This window comes from Betta splendens, chromosome 21 (assembly GCF_900634795.4).
Source record: "Betta splendens chromosome 21, fBetSpl5.4, whole genome shotgun sequence".
Taxonomy (NCBI): domain Eukaryota; kingdom Metazoa; phylum Chordata; class Actinopteri; order Anabantiformes; family Osphronemidae; genus Betta; species Betta splendens.
The window spans coordinates 8,273,101-8,294,987 of NC_040899.1; the positions used below are offsets into that span (position 1 = coordinate 8,273,101).

Consider the following 21,887-nt stretch of genomic DNA (forward strand, 5'->3'; position numbering starts at 1 on the left):
TGTGTGTGTGTAAATGAACATGCTTTGTGTGAAAAACATGTTGACTGTTTCCATATTTTCACACTTGTCGCACCCTTTAACCCACAGATCCTCCAGTCACGGGATGTTAACATAGCGTAGCTGTTAATAGATCCCAGGAAACAGACAGGAAATGCACGTGCACATCCTCTGTGTGCTCATAAAACATCAAAGAGATTCTCTTTGATGAGATCGCTGTGGTATCAGACGGCAATAAAAATAGATTAAATCAAACTGCAGTAAATGTTTAGAAAACCTGATTTATTAAGATACATTTACTGTGAATATATTAGTATAAAACATAGGATTCGACTAGTTACATTAATAGATGGCTCCCACAGCCACTATAATGTTAAAACACAATAATCATAGACTGCAATCAAAAATGGGCAATATATTATATTGTAAACAATGCAATACCATATTGAGCTCTGACAGCAGATACTCTTGGTTCAAAAGAATACAACAACAAAAATACAGATATCTAATACGCATATTATTAATGAATAGATAAAAGTTTTATAACAGCATGATATCTGCAAAGTCCATTAAAATATTTAAGAGTAGTTAAGCAGCAGATAGTCAGATATAAAAGATGGACCTTGTGGGACCACTTGAATTAAACTAGAATGACTAATTAGAAGTCAGTCAAAAACACTGTTTAGCAGCTGTAATCTGTGTCCTGGCAGTTGTTTCTTTCTGTGTCTGTGATAATTTCTGCTAGTAGCTTCCCTCAGCTCGTCCACTGGGACAAGGCGCTGGCTGACCATATGAAACTAAATAGGAAAATTGCTCTGGCTTTTGTGCATTCCTTCTCGTTTACACTAAAAACTCAGCCAGTCTCACCCTCCGGATTTTTCATGGAGAACTACAGGAATCTGAGGAGGGCTGAGATCATAGATTTGCCGACTCCACCTCCGGAATGCCGTCCTGATGGGGTCCTGGCACAGACTCTAGCTCAGTGGCAGAGATCGACTGGCTGAACTCTCTTAATGAACTTTTAGTTATGTTCAGGCATGCGCGCTTTAGGATGTGTCGTACCTTTTTGCCCAGAAGCATGTAGAGCAGAGGGTTAATGCAGCTGTTGAAAAACGCTAAACTGGTGGCGAGAGGAAACCCCGTTTTCAGTATGTTGTGCAGATAAAATGTGGTATGTATGGAGAGCTCCATCAGGCTAAAAGTATGGAAAGGTGCCCAGCACAAAAAGAAGGCCAGGATTACTGCAGTGACTGTTCTGGAGAAGCTAGAAACATGCATGACTCTCTTAGACTGATTCACCTTGACCGTCAGTAGTATTCCCGTCACACATATGGCACTAAAGGGCAGGAGGAAGCCCACAATGGTACGGAGGCTCACCGTGATAATGTGTCTCATGATTGCTGTTTTTGAATCGTGTGTGTAGAAGTTATTGAAGCACACCACCTTGTCGTGTAAGCGCAAAGTGTCGCGAAACACCAGCGCGGGAGAGCTCATGGCTGCAGCCAGCACCCATATGCAGGCGCACACCAGCCACGCTCTCCAGACCGTGCGGTGTCTCTGGGACCAGTTCAGGTGGACTATAGAGATGTACCTGTCGATACTCAGCACGGTGAGGAAGAGCACGCTGGCATACATGTTCATGACAGACACAAAGGAGTTGATCTTGCACATGGCCCAACCAAAATCCCAGTGGAAGTCCCGTAATATGTAATCAATGTACAAGGGCAGGAACAGCACAAACACAAAGTCGGCCATGGCTAGATTGAGCAGCCACACACTGTTGACGGTCTTTTTGCTTTTAAACGCCGTCACCCAAATGACCGTTCCATTTCCAATAAGCCCAAGCGCAAAGGAAATACAGTATACGACTACAGAGATGATGTGCAGAGTTTCCTGCTGCCTGTGCCCAACTCTGAGCTCTTCAATGTCGCCGTACTCCAGGTCATCCTCATAGGTGTAGTTTGCATAGTCGTCGCTGAAGCTAGCCGTCGTCATGGTTATCTGTGAGACGTTAGCATGCAGGATCAAATGCATGCATGTGGGATGAACATAGTAACTTAAAGACCAGTTACAATCAAACTATATCACAAGATCTTACCTCGCTGTCTTTATGTTAACACTAGGATGATCTCCAGATCCAATCCGACTTCCTGTCGGACATTCAATCCTTGTGTTTAGGCCAGAACTGGGTGGGTCCTGAGAAACCCTGGAACATAGTGTCAACATCTATTTGGACCCAGTTAGGAGACAGTGCTATGCCAAAATGCCAAACAGATAAGGAGGAAAAAAGACTTTATTTTATATTTTATATAAGACAAATTGTCAAACGTAATTTGGCATATTTAATAAATGCAATGTGTTAAAGTGTGGGCTATGTTTGTTTATAAGGAGCAGCAACACTGTGTCTTAGGTCAAAAACTAATTATTACATCGCTTTTCAGTTTCAAGCTCAGTCCAGATTTGTTTGACAAACTTTCAAAGAGTAAAACTATGGCAGCGAAATGTTCTTCTGGTGGTTAATTTCAAAATAACAAAGTTACATAGCAACGTGGTGTGGAATGAAAAACACAGCTGGAGGAGGTGAAGTGATTTTACCAATCTACTGTAAATACTGACAGGAACGTCATAACAAGACATCACATTTTGTAACTATGATCTTCATCCCAAAATGCAGTAATACAAATTTATGTATGTTTCTGAATTACATCAGCAGAGAAATGGGAAATATTTCAGTGAAGTTATACTTATGTAAAGTTACCTATCAATGATTCCAACTTAAGATAAATTTATTTATTGAAATCATAAAAATAACTAAAACAGTTCACTTGAGGCAACTGGGCAGAACAGAACCGATCACAACAAAGGAATTGGTCAAAGTGCTGTTTATAGAAACCCTGTGGTCGAATAAAGCAGATTATGTCTAAACATCCCGCAACAACGCAGACGCACAGCAGATAAATCTGTCCGACGGTCAAAAACAACACTTCATAGAAACGTCTGTGCCACACACACACACACACACACACACACACACACACACACACACACACACACAAACTTTACTTCTTTACTTCGTTAGACTCCGCGCGCCGCCTGCTCCCGGATGGAAGTCTCCGTTCACGTCCGCTTCACGCTGGGCCTTGTCCGTAACTTTCCCCTCGGCTGTGAAGAAGAGGCAGAAAAGCCGCGCTCGTGCGTCGCGTCTCGCCGATCCATCCACACTGAGCTCCGTTGGCGGGCGCAGACGGCTCCGGGGCTGCGCAGTGGGCGCGCCTGGCTGACGCGTCAAACGCTGACCGCACGATGAAGAAAACCCATTGGCCGTCGGGGCCCAGAGCAGAAAGCCTTCATTCAGACGGGCTGCGGCTGCTTCTCATAACAGCGGGGCGAAGCCTCAGCGCAGGCGAGGTTCACCCCGCTGGTTTTCCCCCTCAGTGAGTAAACGTGGTGTTTTGCTCCATGGACCCAGAATGACTCAGTGTGTAGGGTTGTGGCCACGCAGCCGCCTCTGCAGCGTGTGCATTTACTTTCAGCGCTTGTTGTTGCTTTTTTTGTCTACAACTTTATTGAAAATACATTAGTTTAACACGTGGAAATTTCTTGCCCAACACGCAAAGACGTCCATCAACATATTTAAACAACCACGCTAATAATAACAATGGAAGCAAAATAGCATATGTTTTTTCTATATTCTTACAGATCCGGTAACTTTATTTCTGTCCACAGTTCTTCCAGATGTTTAAGCGTCCATTACTTTTCCAATATCCCATACTTTATCGAGCTGTAAGTTATTTTAGGATCCAGCAGGCCCTTTCAAGGTGTTCCAGACTTCTTGCGTCCTGTAACAGCCGATGAGTAAACGCTGTTGAGTCTGGTGTTCATCACAGTGGATCATGGGGCGTTGTTTAGTTTTTACATTGTTCTGACTGGAAGCTGCGGTGAAAATTTCCCATAAACAAGCAGATGAGAGAGTTGTCTTTTGTGTAATTTCTTATAAAAATTAAGGAAAATAAAAATAATTGGGAAAGCAAATCAAAAACATGGATGTTGATCGTGCACATCAACAAACCAAAAACAAACTGGGGAGATCAGCGGATACACCACGAAGGTGTAATGCAAAGAGCCCACAATCCTCAAGTTGCATCTGTCTTTTAACCTCTCTGTCCGACTACAGTGGAATGTCTGTGTGGCCCAATCAGATTGCATGCACCATCTCATAACTGTCGCCGTGTGTGTGGAGATGTTTACATTCTCACACCTGCATCACTGGCGTCTGACTATCAGAGAGGAAGGAGCGCTAAGTCTCAGCAGACAGAGACACAACCCCCCGGATTTGTGTTTGGGAGATAGAGTTCAGAGTCTATCAGGCAGAGACAACCATTGAACAAACTAGGTGAATGTCAAAAACAAAAAACAGAAGTAAGACAAAACACAAGACGTCGATTGCAGAACATGAGTCATAAATGATATAAAATAAGGAAGAAACCATTTTTCCCATAACAAAGCCTCCCTATACTCATCAGCCAGCAGATCTCTCTAATGTTTAAACTTTGTTATGATATTATTATATATGATACAAATCTCTTTGTTTGTGTTGTGACACCCCCCCCCCCCCCCCCTCGCCTAAAAGTGTTATTTTCAAAGGTAAACTCGCCAATCGCGCGATATGACACTGGGAAGTCTGAAAAATAGCATTGTATATGTTTTATATGTGCACAATAAAAACAAGTTGTAGATAATATTAAAGTTATTAGTTGATTTTTAGCCAATCAGTGTATGAACCAAACCATAAAAGTGTATTGTAGATTGTTCAGGCCTCACTCACTCAGTGGGCGCTTCGAACCCAAGCCAGTTTAGACTGTATGAATATACAGCTCTGCTTTCCATTATGGCCAATCATAATCTGACATAAATGCATTTGCATTCATAAAGTAGAAAAAAAACACCCCGATCGTCCTTCGCGCTGCCTGCGCGCGACCCGCGTCACAGCCGTGCCTTTGAAGTCACCTGTGGCCCCGCTTGCGGTGGCCGTGGGAGGGGGCGCGCGCAGGGAGGGAGGACATCTTTGTGCTCGGCGAGGAGGAGTCTACCGCTCGCCTCCAGTGGCTGCCTGGCCACCGCCTTCTTTCCGCTCCCTCCTCTTCCCCTTCCTCCTCCTTATCCTCCGCCGCGACTGCTGCAGCATCCCCGGTGCCTCCCGGATCCATGAAGAAAGCCCCCCGCACGGCGCCTCCCCCCGCAACGATGGGCTGCGAGCGATTCACTGCGTTGATGTGTTGATATTGAGATTTTTCTTTTCCCAGTGATCAAATATGAATCATGCATTTGATATTTCTGGCCACTTTGCTCGTCAGCGTCCTCTCGCCCTGGCTTCATCCATCACTAGCGTCATTCGGTACGTAGCCTGCTACAATAACCCGCTCGCCTTTTTTCTACCTGCTCCGCAAATCGAGCCGTCCACTTTAGGCGTTTGGTTGAAACCCGCACGTCTGCGTGATCGCCTGCTTGTGTGGAAACGACAGGTTGCGTTTAATGTGCAGCGTCTGTAGCGTGATGGTGCGTGAGGGCAGTGCACGGCACCTTTTGTTCAGCGTATAAAAATAGTTCCCCGCGTTGTGTGTACAGATCTATGATCGCCACGTTTGATTTAACAGCTGCTGGGCTTTTATTTGTGCAGGTAACGCTTGCTGCTGTTCTGTGTGGATGTAGTGTTGCATAATGCACCTCGGCTGCTTTCATGTGTGCAGTGGACTATTGCTTTTATTAGGAAGGAACATTAAGAGTAGATCATATTTAAATGAGGTGATTGATGTGAAGCATGTGTAGATAGTTTACATGATTTATTTGCTTTAGTGCCGTAAGCGAGCGCTCCACCTGCCTCAGCATCATCAATGCCATTCATGAATAAAGCATGACAGCGGGCTCGTGGTGCATGTGCGTGATTCTCCTGTTTGTGCGTTGGGGGCTGCGTTGCAGCTTCTGGGGGAGCGGAGGACAAGGTTGAGGGGGACGCAGCGGCAGCTCTGCGGGAGCAACAGGCGACTGCAGCACCCGCCACGGACAACACAACACGCCATGCAGTGCAGCACGTGATCACCTACCCCTCCAGGCTCATCTACTACCTGAACGAGGACTCCGAGAGCACCTACCATGACCTGGACACCCGGGTCCGGGGCCAGGCCTCAGAGGGTCAGGTACGAGAGCAGGGGATGCTACGGGAAGCTGCATGCTACTGCTACTATGGTTGGAGTCAGTACAATACAAGGATGCACAATAATTAACTTGGTCTTATGGACTGGGATTCTGCCAGAGAGCCCATGCTGAGTGAAGCCTTTCTCCCACTTCACCCACTGCACCGTCCCATCTGTCACTAATGCACCACATCTGTTAATTGTGCTGTAGGTGATGCTAATGGTGGACCCGGGAGGATTTGGGTTCTGTTGACTGATGTAACATTGTCTCGTCATCTGCAGTGACTTGCTCCTTTCCCCCCTCGCAGGCGGTCCACCTCGCCCAGGCCAGTTTCCAGTTCGAGGCGTTCGGCTACAGATACGTTCTGGACGTAATGCTGAACAAGTAAGTCCTGACAGAATGTTGCATGTTTTCTAGCTAAAGCCCAGCCACTGAGGTCATTAATCATCCCACACAGCTGGGGTGTACCAGACCTGCGCGTATGTTGTACAATATTTGCTGTCAAGGTCATTTGGATTATAATGTGCAGTTAATTGAAAGCTACAGAACTTTGGTAGTTTTATTTATCGTGAGCCTGACGGGACCCTTCTCTCCACTCTTTCCCTGTGGTTATTATAGATTATATATAGATATAGAATTAGATAAAAAGCAAAAATGCTTAGAAATAACTGGGATGAGACTTAAATCATATTAAGATCATGCAAAGTGTGATTAAAGTGGATATTGGTCAGGCTAAATTGTTGACAAGAGCCAGAATGTTATGACTGACTCCCATTTGCAGATGACTGATGCTTCTACGTTTCATATATGCGCTAGGCCATTAACCCGTATGACAGAGCCTAATTAGGGAAACTGTAATTGATAGTCACTGCTGGGTTCCAGAAATCTCTCAATGCTCCGACTAATCTCAGTTCGGATGCCAGATTACAGAGAGTCTGCCCTTGGCGAGTTTAACTGGCCTCCACCCAAACGAGCGGAGAGGCAGGGATTTTGTGGCCTGTGATCACTGTCCCGTTCAGAGACGCAGGGTTCTGGACACTCAATGATATTGATCTACTCCCCGCACAGAGTGGCTGCTTGTACATGTTAAGGCTTAATGTGCGTGTAAGGACTTAGAAATGCCGATTGAATTTGAGCTCCTTTGATGAGAGTCGAAGCCCGGTTCTATAATCAAATAGTCCACGTTTCTATGGCGAGAGTTGGATGCAAGGACTTGGGTCCGACAGTCGGTGCTGGTACGAACAACATTTGACTGCTGTAGTAATTTGTGCTATTCTACACAGACTTTCTGTATCAATATTCTGACATGTGTGGACCAACAGCTCTCTGCAGAAAATAGTGTTTGTTCAACTGTGTAAGACCTGCTAACGTAGGAGGAAAGAGCTGTTTGCCTCTGTGTTCTTTGGAGATTGTGCGTGTTTACATCGGTGACGGGCTGATACGTGAGCCAGCGTGTTCTAATAAGACGGCGCTGGGACCGGGTCGCCGGGTTCCGCCGGTGTCCTCGCTCGGCCCGGTCTCACCCGTGATTGACAGGAACATCCTGTACCGATCGGCTCTTTGACCTTGATCGGGAGCTGCTTCGCTGCTTCCGTGGGTTCGTGTCCCGGCCTTTCCCTTTGTGCGAGAACGGGTTTGAGTCCGGCTCGGCGCCGTGGCTGCGGCAGCGCCGATCTAAATATAGATAGGTCTGCAGCCTGCCAATGGGTGCTACCTCATCCCCCCACCTCTTACTCTACCTGGGATTACAGAGCCGGGAGGGAGTTTTTCCCACTGGAAACAAGCGGTCCGCACCTGAAACGGCGCCATGAACGTCTCACCTTCGCTCATTTCAACGCGTAGCGGAGCGTTCTCTGTGCGAGAGGCTTGGCGGCATCGCGCGACAGCCTCGTTCGTCACTACAGGATTCAGAGCTGCGTTTGATCTGGCGCCAGGCTTTAGAAGCCCCTGCAGTTTTTGGGTCCTACCCCTCTGCGGCTGCTGCTGCAGCTGCTGCTGCTGCTGCTGCTTCTCACGGCAGACTCTTCAGCCTCCACAGACGCTGAAGCCTCCAAACAAACCTTCACCCTCCGTGCTACGCAGTGCAGCCCCGCACACGCACACACACACACACACACACACACACACACACACACACACACACACACACACACACACACACACACACACACACACACACACACACACACAGACACTCGTGGCCCACTCTCCTCCCCGTCAGGCTAAAAATAGCCCGTCACGCAGGAATCTCTCACAGACGTCGCTCACGCCTCGGCTCTGCTCGGCTTCCTGACTCGTATCGCTCACGATGTGCCACACGGCCCTTCCATGTTTCGTTTCTGCGCTGTGCGAGGGCGCGTTTGATTTGCAAGGTTACTCAGAAAAAAAAAGCGTTGTTGTGGCAGAAATCGCATCCTTTCAAAATCAGCTGTCAGCTAATAGACTGAGTGTGTGATGGTGCTGGACGCTGACTCAGACGGGAACTGCCCAGAGGGCTGTTGTGTTCAAGGTGAAGCCAGGGCCTCACATTTGTTTATCATACTAGGGCTCTTGCTTAGGTTTTTCTTGTTTACATAATATTGGTGCCGGACGTATTTACCGTTTTATCAAATTTTTGTTTGTCCAACCTCTTGCAGCGATCATTAATTACCCTGGTTTTTCCTGAGGGTGGGCGACGTTTCATATCCAGCGTGCACTTTGGACATGCTATGGAATTGTTTGTGCAGGCTAATCTCGGCACAGCGGTGATGAGTGTTCCTGTTTCAACGCCAGCAGAAACCGCACTCAGCACTAGCTGGAAGCCACATTCTGTGAAAAAGAGCGAGGAGACGTTTGTGCTTTATTGTCTCTGCATCACATCCTCCCACTCTAACCCACTACAATCTGCTTTTCCAGTGACCTGCTGTCCTCAGATTATGTTGAGATCCACTACGAAGGGGGAAAACCAGTTCTATCCAAGGTAACTAAAACTGAAATACACATTGTTCTTTCTTCTTTTGGAGGAGTCAGATGCTTGGTTTCACTTTAGCTGAAGCTGGAGCTGTGAAAACTCTGCTGTTTTGTATTTGGGAAGTCATGCACTCATTAAAGCTAAAGGCCCCCATATGCTCTGACTCAACTTCAGGAAATAGGATCCAGTGCAAAAGACAGACGCAGATGTGAACGTTGATTTCCTGTAAATCAGTTTCCTTGAGGGCTTTTTTAAAATTAAAAACCCATCTGCAAACTGGTAATGAAATAAACAATGCGTCTGACGTTTGTCAGCCAACTGCAGATGCATCCAGGATACATACAAATGATACACATCTAGAGAGAGATATACAGGGAGATGGAGGGTATTTGTCTGTGAAGCAGAAAGCAGGGAGGCAGGGAAGAAGCTGAGAGCTGCTTCCTGCTGCTGCTGATTCAGACACAGGGCTGGGCCGGGTCTACTGTAGCTGAATCAGCAGGGCTCTGCTCCCCTGCAGCCTCCTGCTGGAGCCCTGGTCACGTGACGAGGGAGAGAAAGTACTCTGCAGCATAAGTGCCGTGTGGGATGGGTGAAGCGAGAGAGAAGTGGGAGACAGGACAGTATAGAGGGGTGGGGAGGCGTCCTCGGCTCAGCCTGGGTTTAGCAGCTGGGGCACAGGCGGCGCCAGGGCCCACCGCCACATGCTGGGCTGTCATCTTAATGAGTGGAGGTTGAGCATGTGGGTTTGATGTGTGACAGGTTTCACGGTCATGTCTGGATGTGCTCTTCTTCCCTCAGGGTGGTGAGCACTGTTACTACCATGGTGAGGTGAGGGGTAACAATAACTCCCACGTGGCCTTATCTACCTGCAACGGGCTGCAGTAAGTGAACAGTGTGTGTGTGTGTGTGGGTGTGTGTGTGTGTGTGTGTGTGTGTGTGTGTGTGTGTGTGTGTGTGTGTGTGTGTGTGTGTGTGTGTGCGTGCGTGTGCGTGCGTGTGTGTGCGTGTGTGTGTGTGGGTCAAGAGTATCTCCCACTGACTCTGGCCTCTCTGCCCCCCCCCTTCCCGGCAGCGGGATGTTTGACGATGGCATCTACATGTATCTAATCGAGCCCTTGCAACAGATCCATTCAATTGTAAGTTAATTCTTTTATTATGCATCCTGCAGATGTTTTCTCCTGCCTGATTTCCTGCACACATGCGTCCTATCAGTTGTTTTACCTAAGGATATCCTCATCAACATTCCTGTTTGTAAAGGAAGTGAAGTTACGTCGCCTCATTAGTCTCTGTTTTAATGAGGTGTAGGGTAAAGTATAATAAGTCACTACGTGCAAACACTGCCAGCGACTCTATCTGTAAATGGAAAAGTGTTAAAACAACCATTGAAATGAGTCCAAAGACACAACAACGTCTCATGTGGGAAGTCACAATAGATCAGCGAGTGAACTGCAGACGTCTCTCACTACAATAAAGGTCATGACTCCACTATCTAATGGAGCTAAAGCAGAAGCCGTAGGAAGGTAGATAATGTCGTTCCACCACATCCAGGCGACCCTCAGACCCTTTGAGAGGATGTTCGACAGCCTGGCGGAAGGTTTCAAACACGGGTCACGTTACAGCTGGTGTGAACTATGCATGAGCACCGTGCGTCATGGAGGAGGACGCACGCTGAAGGGATGCAACGTGCACACGCTGTGAGCTGATATGAAGAAATGACCCATCAAATGTAATATCGCATTAATTCCACCATCGTCTTCCCTAATTAACGTTTTCAGCTGTTCAACTTTTAACGTTATTCAACTTTTACCATTAGTGTGTATTGCGTGAGCTACAGTGCTTGATGTCACAGCTAGAGTGTGAGGGCGCGTTTTTTGTTTAAGACAGAACTCTTTACCTCGTCACTACAGCCACAATTTTCACTCTATCAACGTAATTATTTCAGTAAATCGTAGTCACACTTGTCTTCTTCCTAATGATGTGTCTGGCTCTACCTTCAGACCTATACTTTAGCCACTATCGACCTCAAAGCACAGAGAGATCCTAATTATCTCCCATAGACTCTAATGACAAAAACAGGAGGAGACATATTTTGAAATTGTGAATTGCTGTGGCTACAAGCTTTCGTCCTCAAACATGTTCAGGGAAGCCTGAACAAACCATATCATGGTTTTGCTGGAATAAGCCTATTTATCAAGGGTGAAAGTCTGCTTTCACAGAGCAGTGAGCCTGATTTTCCCGCCTTTTGTCTCCATGGCAATGGTGCAGCTGCAGATTTGACTGACAGGTAAAACTCCTGATAGTGTACACAGCAGTTCCTTTCTTTTTCTAGTGTTACTTTGGTTCATCGCATTGTACAATAATCTCACGTCATTTGACCACTTCTGCTTTTATGCCCTGGTCCCAATGAATGTAAAAGCCTCATCTGTTCTTCCTGTGCGTTTCTCAACCGTCTCCCTGCAGGACACAGCCGCCCGGCCTCACAAACTCAGAAGAACAGCTTCTCCTCACTGGCACAGTGACTCAGGGGAAGAGGGTGAGGTTTTCCACCACTGTGGTGCAACACATGTCATAGCCCCCCACCCCTCCGCCATCCTGGCATCACCTACATCTGTGTCCATGTCTCCACAACGTGTGTGTGTGTGTGTGTGTGTGTGTGTGTGTGTGTGTGTGTGTGTGTGTGTGCGTGTGTGCGTGTGTGCGTGTGTGTGTGTGTGTGTGTGTGTGTGTGTGTGTGTGTCGGGGGGGGGGGGGCGGGTCTGGGCAAGCTAGAATAGAAAGTCATCTGTGTGCGATCACTGAGGAGGCACAGCCGGTTGTAAATCCTTCAACGTGTGTGTGACTGTTTACACGTCTGCGTGTGTTCACAGCGGAGGAGGAGCCGCTCGTCTCCGAGCCGGACGACACGTCCTGGCTGAAGCGCCGGAAAAAACGGGCTGTGAGTTTCACCGACGTGACTCAAATGTACAACAAGCTTCAGAATAACAACGTGACACTCGCACAACATATATCTTTTCTGGTCTTCTCCTTTTAGATGCCTCGAAATACATTTGAGGAGATGAAATACATTGAACTCATGATTGTCAATGACCACAGTATGGTGAGTAAAACCATTCATATCAAAGCACTCATTTCTGTCATAACTTTTAACCCACAAGAGGGAGCAGTGTGTTGCTGCCCCGTGCGCTTCCTTTAACTCATTTGCCCTGTGTTTGCAGTATAAACGACACAGGACCAAGCAGCGCACGAGGTATTTTGCCAAGTCGGTGGTGAATCTGGTGGATGCTGTGAGTAAATGGCTTTGTTACCTTTCAGGCATGTGAACCGCACATTAGTAAAACATTAGCGGGAGATGCAAAGACGAGTCTGAATTGCTTGGCAGTCCCTAATGTTTCCCTTTAGTCAAGTTATTGACCTGTCCATGATTCAGGAGCGAGGACGATAGAAAAATGACAGACAAAGAGTTAAATGAGAGCTGCAACTGGACTTTCTAACACTTTGCTTATTTGGCAGCTCTTCAAAGAGCAGCTGCACACGCGCGTGGTCCTCGTGGCCATTGAGACGTGGACGGACAAGGATCAGATCCCCATCAGCGTGAAGCCGCTGGAGATGCTGCGCGACTTCTCCAAGTACAGGCAGCAGAGCATCAAGCACCACGCCGACGCCGTGCACCTCATCTCGTAGGTCCCGTTTTCATAGCTGCGCCTTTAAAACCTGGACGCCTGAAGCCGTGCTGTGTCTTTAAAAGGGAATATGATGTCACGCGTGTCTGTGTCCTTGTCGCCCATTGGTGCCTCAGGAACGTGACCTTCCACCATCGCACCAGCAGCGCCGCGTACATCGGAGGCATGTGCTCCACGAGCCGCGGAGTCGGGGTCAACGAGGTCCGGTTAAGTGTCCGACGCGCGCCGCCGCCGTGCACGCGCCTCACAGAGCGTGACTGTCTGTGTTGTGTTCACAGTACGGCACCACCTGGTCCATGGTCGCGACCCTGTCCCAGAGCCTGGCTCAGAACCTGGGCATCCAGTGGGACCCGGTCACCAAGAGAAGTATACATGAGACACACATCACGTCACGGGACGGGATTTTAAAAAGAATTCAGGTGGAAGTCGCTGCTAGACATCCAGCTTCCGTTGCGTGTCTAATGGCGACTGCTAAATTAATGTTAATTGTGGTTGGGTAATTTAGAGATTTATCTTGTTTTTGTGTTGGAGGACATAATCCTCTGTAAAAGCGTTCATTGACACATTAGAGGTTTCAAGTTTAACCCGGGACTCAGTGGCAGTTGAATTTCTCAGTAGTTTAATGGATAAATATAAAACCATTTCTGTTGTAAACAACAGTTGAAAAGAGGTGGGTTCTAGACTTAAACGTCTCACGCCTGTAAAACAAGCAAAACATCTTTGGATTGGAGCAAAGGGAGGGACAGTAAAAAAAAGTGTCAAATTTTCTTTTACATAAAAAAAAGAATTGAACCCTGTTAAAACATATGATTCCATCCTTCTGTTCTCTGTCCCCTTGTTGCAGAGGAATGCGGTTGTACTGAATCGTGGACTGGCTGCGTAATGGAAGACTCCGGGTAATGTCCAGCGCACCCCAGAGACACGCACACGGCCAGATAGTGTAACAATTAAAGAGACCCGCTCCCAGAAAGCGCTGCGTCAGCACCGGGCTGCGCTTCTGATCTGGGAGTGATGTTATCACACTGTTGGAACGCGTACAGTACTGCATGTTCTCCTTTCGCGCCTGTCAGCGTTTCTGCTTTGTAATGCTGCACTGTTTGATCTATGATGTATCACATCTGTGTAGTTAGTGCAGGCATCTTATAATAAATATTAAAATAATGCAAAAGTGTAAAAATTGCTTTAACATGACACTTATACAATAATAGAATTAATGCAAATACATAATTATGCTGAAATTGCCACATCAGTTGTTGAGCCATTAATTATTCCATAATTTAATTAGCTTTCATTTCAGCATTAGGCTCTAATTAACCAGTGTTTTGCCCTTGTTCTTACATTGTGTTCATAATCTCATTAGACTGGTTTAGTGTCGAATGCGGGGTCTGGTTCTGGGTAATTATTCCCCGTCCTGTTCCGTCTCTTCAGGGTCCAACACGCGCGCCGCTTCTCCAAATGCAGCATCTCCGACTACAAGGAGTTCCTGCTGAAAGGCGGCGGCTCCTGCCTGTTTAACAGGCCGACCAAGGTGAGGCCCGCCCGCCCCCGCGGCCCGTCTTCAGGTCCGACGTGCAGTACATGTCTCTCGTGTGTGTTGTCGTCCTTCCGGCAGCTGTTCGAGCCGACCGATTGTGGGAACGGATTCGTGGAGGTGGGAGAGGAGTGCGACTGCGGAGGGAGAGCCGTGAGTTCCTTCACACCCGACTGACTGATGTGTGTTGTCCCGTCGCTCGTTCAAAGGAGCAAGGCTCTCTCTCTCTCTCTCTGTCTCTCTCTCTCTCTCTCTCTCTCTCTCTCTCTCTCTCCCTTCAGGATTGCTACAAGGATTGCTGCAAGAAGTGCTCGCTCGCCAACGGGGCCCACTGCAGCGACGGCCCGTGCTGCAATAGCACGTCATGTCTGGTACCCGCTGTGCTTCTCTCAGCCTCTCGCTGTAGCAACATTCCCATTTTCCCCCACGACTGCAGCCTCTTCTCCTCGTTTCTCCTCAGTTATACCCGCGAGGCTACAGCTGCCGCTACGCTGTGAACGACTGCGACATCTCGGAGACCTGCTCCGGAGACTCTGGACAGGTGCAACGTTTGTGTGTTTTTCATAAAGTGTCGGCCATTTTGCACCACTAAGACGTGTGCGGTTGCTTGCAGTGCCCCCCCAACCTCCACAAGCAAGACGGCTACTTCTGCCAGGTCAACCAGGTACGTGGCAGAGCTCTGCAGCAGCTCGGCAGCAGCGGGCTGAGAATGCGTGGTGACCTTCTCTCTCTGAATGTCTGAAGGGCCGCTGCTACAGTGGAGAGTGCAAAACCAGGGAGAACCAGTGCAAATACATCTGGGGCTCAAGTGAGGCTATTACTGTGATTAACTGAGATGCTGGAGGGGGTGGGCGGCGGTGGCGCTCACCTGTCCTGTCGTCCCCACAGAGGCCGGAGGCTCCGAGAGGTTCTGCTATGAGAAGCTGAACACTGAAGGCACGGAGAAGGGCAACTGTGGGAAGGACGGAGACAAATGGGTCCAGTGTAGCAAACAGTGAGTGGGAAATGATTTTTATTTTGCTGCTCACAGTCTTGGCTGCTGTTGTTGTTCTTCCTCTGTTGTGACAAGGGAGATTGTCTAACTTCATTTTGAAACCAACAGGGGGCAGCAGAGGCATCATTTACAGGAGCATTTCAAAATTGTAATAATATTAATTTTAACAAATTAATATATTTATATATATTTAATAATTAATAATATTAATTTTAACAAATTAATATAAGGTTTGCTTTTCGCTTTTTACATTTTTCTTTAAATAATTTTTTTTTTAATCCTTCTTCCGCAGTGACGTGTTCTGTGGCTACCTTTTGTGTACCAACATTGGTCGCACCCCACGCATCGGATTAATGAAAGGAGATATAACCCCCACCTCCTTCAACCATCAAGGCAGGGTGGTAGAATGCAGGTACATGCGTTTACGATACGCCCGTGACCCGGAAACATGAGGGAACATGCACGTTTTTACTCCTTTCCCCACTCTCCCTCGCTCTTTGCAGCGGCGGTCACGTCCTGTTGGACGATGATACTGATCTAGGCTACGTGGAGGATGGGTCTCCCTGTGGGCCGTCGATGATGTGCCTTAACCACAAGTGTCTGCCCATCCAGTCACTGAACATGAGTACCTGCCCCGTTGGACCTAATGGACAGGTCTGCTCCGGCAACGGGGTGAGTTCTGGGCCGCACGCGCCCCCGATCTGAACATAAAGGCGTTAACGTGAGACGTTACTGCACGTGTCGATGCGTGTCTTAAATAAAGCAGGTGTGTCTTTAATAGCAGCGTATCTTTAGGAGCTCGAGATCTTATTTACTTTTGCATCAATAGTAGTGTGGGAGCATGTGCATGAGCATAGGGACCTCTGGGACAGTTCACAGAAATAGCCTTCGCGTGTCAGCACTTTTTTTTCCAGCGCCTGCGACACTGCTTCTCCTCTCATCCGTCTCTGTCTGAACCGTACAGGTGTGTAACAATGAAGCCTCGTGCACCTGTGACACCACGTGGGCGGGGACAGACTGTAGCATGCCTGACCCACCTAAGGAGCCTGAGACCACTCAGGATGAAGGACCCAAGGGTCGGTTTCCTCCTCTCTCCTCCTTTTGACAGAACCTGCACTTTGATTTAGCCCAGCATTGGCTCTGACACATGAGGACGCGCTGTATGTTAGTTTCCCACGCCAGCGTCCTCAGTCCCTCTGCTAGATCTGAGTCAGAGCCCATTCTGAGTGTTTTGGTGATTCTAATGTTTAAGCTGTACATGTTTAGTCTGATTGATAAGCTGAAGTGGGCACACACCTCATGGGAAGCGTCACGGAGGGAGTCGCCCGTGACTCTGAGGCGGAAGCCTGCTGTCTGTGTTTAACCGGGTGGTAATAATGCTCCTTTTCCCTCTGCACAGTGAGCGTGGCCACTAACAGGCTGATAGGGGCAGTAGCAGGGACCATTCTGGCCCTGGGGGTGATTTTTGGAGGCACAGGGTGGGGAATAGAGTAAGCATCTTTAACCCTTTCACAGCTCTTCCTCTCATAGTGGTGCCTCAGTGTGCGGGCGGTCTCGTGAGCCGGCCTGAGCCCGTGTGTGCGTCCCGGTGGCTTTGTGTTTTCTTGTGTGTTGGTGATGACCATATAATTGTCATGTGATTGGATGTTCTCAGTGTCGTGTGATTGATTGATGGACTCCCTCTGCCTCCTCCTCCTCCTCCTCCTCTTCCCCTCCACCTCCCGTTGTTCCCCATTACTACAAGCCTCTCCCTCCATCCACCCTCTTCTTCTTCTCGTACCTCTCCTTCCTATTCTTCTGAGTCGTTATGTGGTTGCTCCTGTGATCCTCTCCTTTCTGGGGCATGTGGGGCATTTAGGAAAACAGTCCTGAGAAGTGTCCTGTTAGTGACCTGGCTTGTCAGTCGGTGGTAGGCTGTGTGGTGACTGGGACCCCTAAAAACCCTTTACAGGCCACATAAACATCTCACCTGTCAATCTCTGTTTAATCAAACCTTCATAGTGATGGATTCCCAGCGTCTAGTCCTAATAATCACTACCTCAACTGACACCAGATACATGTATCTACGCCATTATCTTCACATTAGACAATAAAGGGGTCTGATAAGCATGCGAACTACATCCAGGTTCAGTCATTATGCTGTAATAGTTTACTTGGTGGTTATGTTTTCTGTTCTATGTGAAAAACCTCAATGTATACTTACATGTTATACAGTAAGCCAGTGTAGAAACTCATGTCTTTTTCCCCATAACCCTTTACAGGTCCTAGTGCCACCAATCTTATAATAGGCTCCATCGCCGGAGCCATCCTTGTGGCTGCCATAGTGCTGGGGGGGACTGGATGGGGCTTTAAGTAAGCAACACGCCGCATGCCTCTCCTGCTGTAACTCTAGCATCCCTGCTGCTTCTAGACACCAGGGTTTGAGCTCCTGCTACAAAATGTGGACCCCTAGACGACTAGGTGACGTGCCTCAGCAAGAGGCCGCGGGGCGTCTGTGCGTCTGTAGCAGAACCTCAAACTGATTGGATGGGCAGAGCTCAATGCTTGACATGCATGTTCAGTAAACAGAATCAGGAACAGCTAAATGGTTTAAAACATGAAGGATTCTATTAATATATATATGTATATATATATTACAGTAGATCTGTAATCTACTGCTGATTAGCCTGCTGTCTTGAGCAACAGGGGTGTTACGCATCTTAAACTAAATAGGCCCGAAGGAAAAAACGAGTAAAAGAGTGCTGCAGCCACCAAAGCATGCAAGGTAGCAAAGCATCCTGGCTGTCACCGAAAGAGCGAGTGAGCGAGCGGGCGAGCGACAGATTAAACAACACCTCTGCATGTCCACCTGTTGATTCGGAGGAGGTCAGTTCATTGCACAAAGGCTATGCCAAACCCATAGCGAGCTGGAGAGGGGGGGGGGGGGGTTGTCGTGCTCTCATCACTTCCATGATCTGTTTTCTCAATGCGTTGCTGTTGGAGGGTGACACTTTAAACACAGAGAGAGAGAGAGAGGCCGCAGAGGCCGCAGCCTTTGTGCCATGGCTGGCCGCAGCCGCCGCGATGGCCGGCCTCCGCCGTAGAGCAGAGCGGGACTGGAGCCCCCCACGCCGGCCGCCACTGCTGCCCGCTTCACAGCACAGACCCGGTACAGACACGGCGCACCCCGCTGCATGAACCACGCACAGCAATAGTGCCACCTCCCACTGGCCTACTATTGGAACAGGTGCATGACAGAGTGATTAGAGCCCCACAGCAAGCCACAGTACGGGGAGGTTATGCATCACTCCTGGTGTCGTATGTGTTGTCGTCTCACCGTTGTGGTGGCGGTGGATCGCTGCTGCCGCCGCCGCTGCTGCTGCCGCCGCCGCCTCTGTGGGTGTCGTTGATGTCTCCTCTCTTCCCTCCTTTATAGATTGTATTTTATGTTACTGTAGCTCTTTCCTCCCAGATGGTTATGTTTTGAGTGGAACTAATGTCTTTCCCATCAAAACTGGTAATGAGACGTGTCTCTTCTACTCACCTTGTACACTGATGTTGCACGCAGCAGCCAGCTGGCACTGGTCTGCAGGAGGACAGGATGAGGATGTTTGCATTGATAGACCTTCAGTATTTAAATTTAATAGACTTTATGGTTTCTTAATAAATAATGAATATATTCATCATTTAGGCAATTACGGCTAAATGTGGCTAATCCGGCCTCTAGTGTCTCTGCAGCCAGTGCCAAACTGGCCAACATGGACAGCCCTCCTCACTTCAGCGTCTCTGAGCTTGGTCCATTATAAATTGCACAGATCCACAATGGGCAAATTCAAAAGTGACACCCCGCTGGAAAGCCCGGCTCTAGACTGAAGAGACGAGCGCGGCTGCCCGTCCACGTTGCACTCGCTGTGTTGCCGGTGCCGTCGTCACGGTTACTGACCCCCTGTCTCTTGTCCTTCCTCGCAAGAAATGTGAAGAAGCGGCGGTACGACCCCAACGCCACCGCCATTTAACCCGAGGAGGGATGGCAATCACAGACGGACTCCCGAGGCTTCCTTAGGTGGCTGCCTGACAGCTGGACTGCACTTACTGCTGCTGACCTTTGGCATTAGATTTACTTGAAAAAGAAATAGTGGACATTTTAACAAATTCCATCGTAGTGACGTTAGAAACGCAGCCTTTTTCACTCCACCCTCACCCATGTAACAGCTCCCCCTCCTCCCCTTTGACCCCCGCCCACCCTGACCTCTAGATTGACAGAGCTCCTCCTCCATCCTTCTAGTGCCAGTGCACAGGCGTTCAGGCGGAATCCACACCACTCTCTCACCTGGCATGATAATCCGCACAAAGCGTGCTGCTTGCTGGCCCCCCCGGCATGAAGAGCCTTCCCTACAGGGCTCTGCATGGCTACGAAAGCTACGAATATACCGCAAAAGCATACGACGAGGATGAAGAGGAGCTATCCGACAGGAGGGAGGGGGGGTGAAAGACCAACCCAGTGGTGACGGTTCACGTTTCAGTGCTGTAGGTGATTCAGGAGGCTGCATGCGAGGATCCATGGGTCGCTGCAGAAAACACAGTGAACGCACACACACGGAACTGTACATAAACGAGGAGTTCAGGTCTGGAATCAACTTATTTTACAAGGACATCCGCTGCTTTCCTTTTTTTATCTTAGCATGTCTTATAACGGGTGTTTTCCAGAAAATCAATAACTGCAATCCCGACTGTAGCCGCAAGCGGCTGCGATTGCCCAGGCGGAGGTCAGAGGGTCGATACGCCTCAGATTAACGCCCCCTCCCCCCTCCCCGAAGATCCTTTGACAGTGACTCAAAAGCCAAAGAAGCAATCACCTGAACCAATGGATGTTGTTGAACACAGAGCACTTTTCCCCCCTCGCTGTCTGCAGCCAGTGGTGCCTCTCCCTCTGCTGGGGGCAGCAGGTGGTGCCCACGCAGGCGCTCACCTGTGCAGCCGGGCCTCACGTCACCGTCCTCATCCACACCCGCCATGCTGGCTTCGCCCTTCGCCCCCCACCCCCCATAGACTCTTGGTGGGAATCCAGTTCAGCTCCGCTGGCAACGCTGCATGTAATCACTATAGCGGGCTCACAGTTCTATACGGGAGCCCCCCGAGATCCGCAAGAAAAATATGCTACAAAAGATAGGTGCATGTCAACAACGAGAACATTTAACTTTTATTTACTATGCAAGGAGAGATAATGCACAAAATTATGGGTAATGCCAATATCAATGTAGTGACATGAAATTTCGAAAAAAAGAAAAAAACTCTGCAAATCAGCTGATCTTCTGCATCCGGCCACTCCCACGTCTCCTTTCATTTTGCTACTACGTCCTGAACTACTGGACACGTGCGATTCAACATTTCCAATGAAACGCGAGGGGGCACTTTTACATTCGTGGACACGACGTGCCATTTTCGTGTGTTTGTCAGCCGATCTGATACTTCAAACCTCACCCCCACGACACACTGTACGGTGCCTGTACATACTGAGGCTTGAACAGTTTTCCTTGTGCAGGGCTAATATTTCCAGTCCAGCTGACAGTTGGTGTGTTCCAGGTGCTGCCGTAGCACTGGCATTGTTGTAGTCCTCCATGTTACTCATCGTCTGGTGTCCCTCTCTCACTGCATCATGTACAGTTGAATCAATTAATAAACTACTGACAAATTTTAGCTGACCTGCTGTTTTATTTTACTGAACTGGGTTTTTCTCAGCTCTCTTTGGCTCAGCATCACCTCAGAAAGTGACCATGAAATAGTCTGGCACACACAGTGACCCTTTTCTTTATAGCCCTGTGGATCAGTATTGATATTTACTCTTGTAATGTTATTTTCTTATAATGAAGCATAATGTAATTCATGCATTAACACGACTTTAGCAAAGGAAAGTAATAGTTTCTCTTATCCTTCCCCTCAATAAATAATATTCCTATATATACTGATATATTTATATTAACAATATATGTATAAGTTTCAGTGATTTGCTTGTGCTCAGTGTTCAGCACATTAATCACAACACAGCACAGATCCAAGAAAATTGCTATATACAGTACTTCCGGGTTTACAGCCGATAAAAGCATACAACAAAATAAATTACCTGGAGAAGAGAACGTAAAGGTGAAAGCACCAAACCAGCATCACCCCAGAAGGAGTCAAACTGCACCGGCAGGTTATCTAAGACGCTTGTGCGGCTAACATTTACAGTAAATGAGTCAAGTTATGAGTCATGTTACAGGAAACGATAAAGTGAACACGCTGTTCAAATCTTCAGGTGATGATTTAAATTGAAGTTTCAGAGATGTTTTACAAAGCTTCTGCTCATCAACAAACCTAAACATGCGGGAAAATGCAGTCCCATAAGCGTTCATAAACTTGGGTTCCAAATCAGTGTTTGTTTGACTGTTTATTTATATGTTTAAATTCCAATTTGTACAATTAATAGATTTTAATTAAATTTTATAAAATAGTTTTTTTTCTGCATCTTCTGAAGGCTGTAGCTGTAACCAGCAGTTCCTGGCGCGCGTGCAGGTGCCCTGGGTT

General features: G+C 48.0%; 2 protein-coding genes across 9 annotated transcripts; one reads left to right on the forward strand and one right to left on the reverse strand.

Annotated features, from left to right (window-relative positions):
• Positions 1-262: 262 nt before the first annotated feature.
• On the reverse strand, positions 263-4,566 carry cmklr2 (chemerin chemokine-like receptor 2). Of its 2 annotated transcripts, none has more exons than XM_029136573.3 (3): positions 3,069-4,566; positions 2,096-2,203; positions 263-1,998 (listed from the first exon to the last, which is right to left on the reverse strand). In XM_029136573.3, the coding sequence occupies exon 3, from the start codon at positions 1,990-1,992 to the stop codon at positions 913-915; it is 1,080 nt and encodes a 359-aa protein (XP_028992406.1). In that variant the 5' UTR covers positions 1,993-1,998; positions 2,096-2,203; positions 3,069-4,566; the 3' UTR covers positions 263-912. The 2 variants fall into 2 exon arrangements, with proteins under 2 accessions (XP_028992406.1, XP_028992407.1); XM_029136574.3 differs by having other exon boundaries at positions 3,061-4,566.
• Positions 4,567-5,061: 495 nt separating this feature from the next.
• LOC114847136 (disintegrin and metalloproteinase domain-containing protein 23) lies at positions 5,062-21,020 on the forward strand. Of its 7 annotated transcripts, none has more exons than XR_008693478.1 (28): positions 5,063-5,392; positions 5,974-6,191; positions 6,497-6,573; positions 9,085-9,148; positions 9,938-10,020; positions 10,212-10,275; positions 11,600-11,672; positions 12,007-12,074; positions 12,171-12,236; positions 12,355-12,423; positions 12,650-12,816; positions 12,936-13,020; positions 13,098-13,185; positions 13,664-13,715; positions 14,248-14,347; positions 14,432-14,503; positions 14,632-14,721; positions 14,811-14,891; positions 14,964-15,014; positions 15,095-15,158; positions 15,239-15,344; positions 15,637-15,756; positions 15,848-16,016; positions 16,309-16,420; positions 16,744-16,834; positions 17,606-17,696; positions 18,318-18,492; positions 19,294-21,020. XR_008693478.1 is itself a non-coding variant. In XM_029136567.3 (26 exons), exons 1-26 carry the CDS (start codon positions 5,317-5,319, stop codon positions 19,337-19,339), a joined length of 2,352 nt encoding a protein of 783 aa, XP_028992400.1. In that variant the 5' UTR covers positions 5,063-5,316; the 3' UTR covers positions 19,340-21,020. The 7 variants fall into 7 exon arrangements, 2 of the variants coding, with proteins under 2 accessions (XP_028992400.1, XP_028992399.1); XR_008693479.1 differs by having other exon boundaries at positions 18,327-18,492; XR_003784151.3 differs by lacking the exon at positions 16,744-16,834 and having other exon boundaries at positions 5,062-5,392.
• The last annotated feature ends 867 nt before the right edge of the window (positions 21,021-21,887 follow it).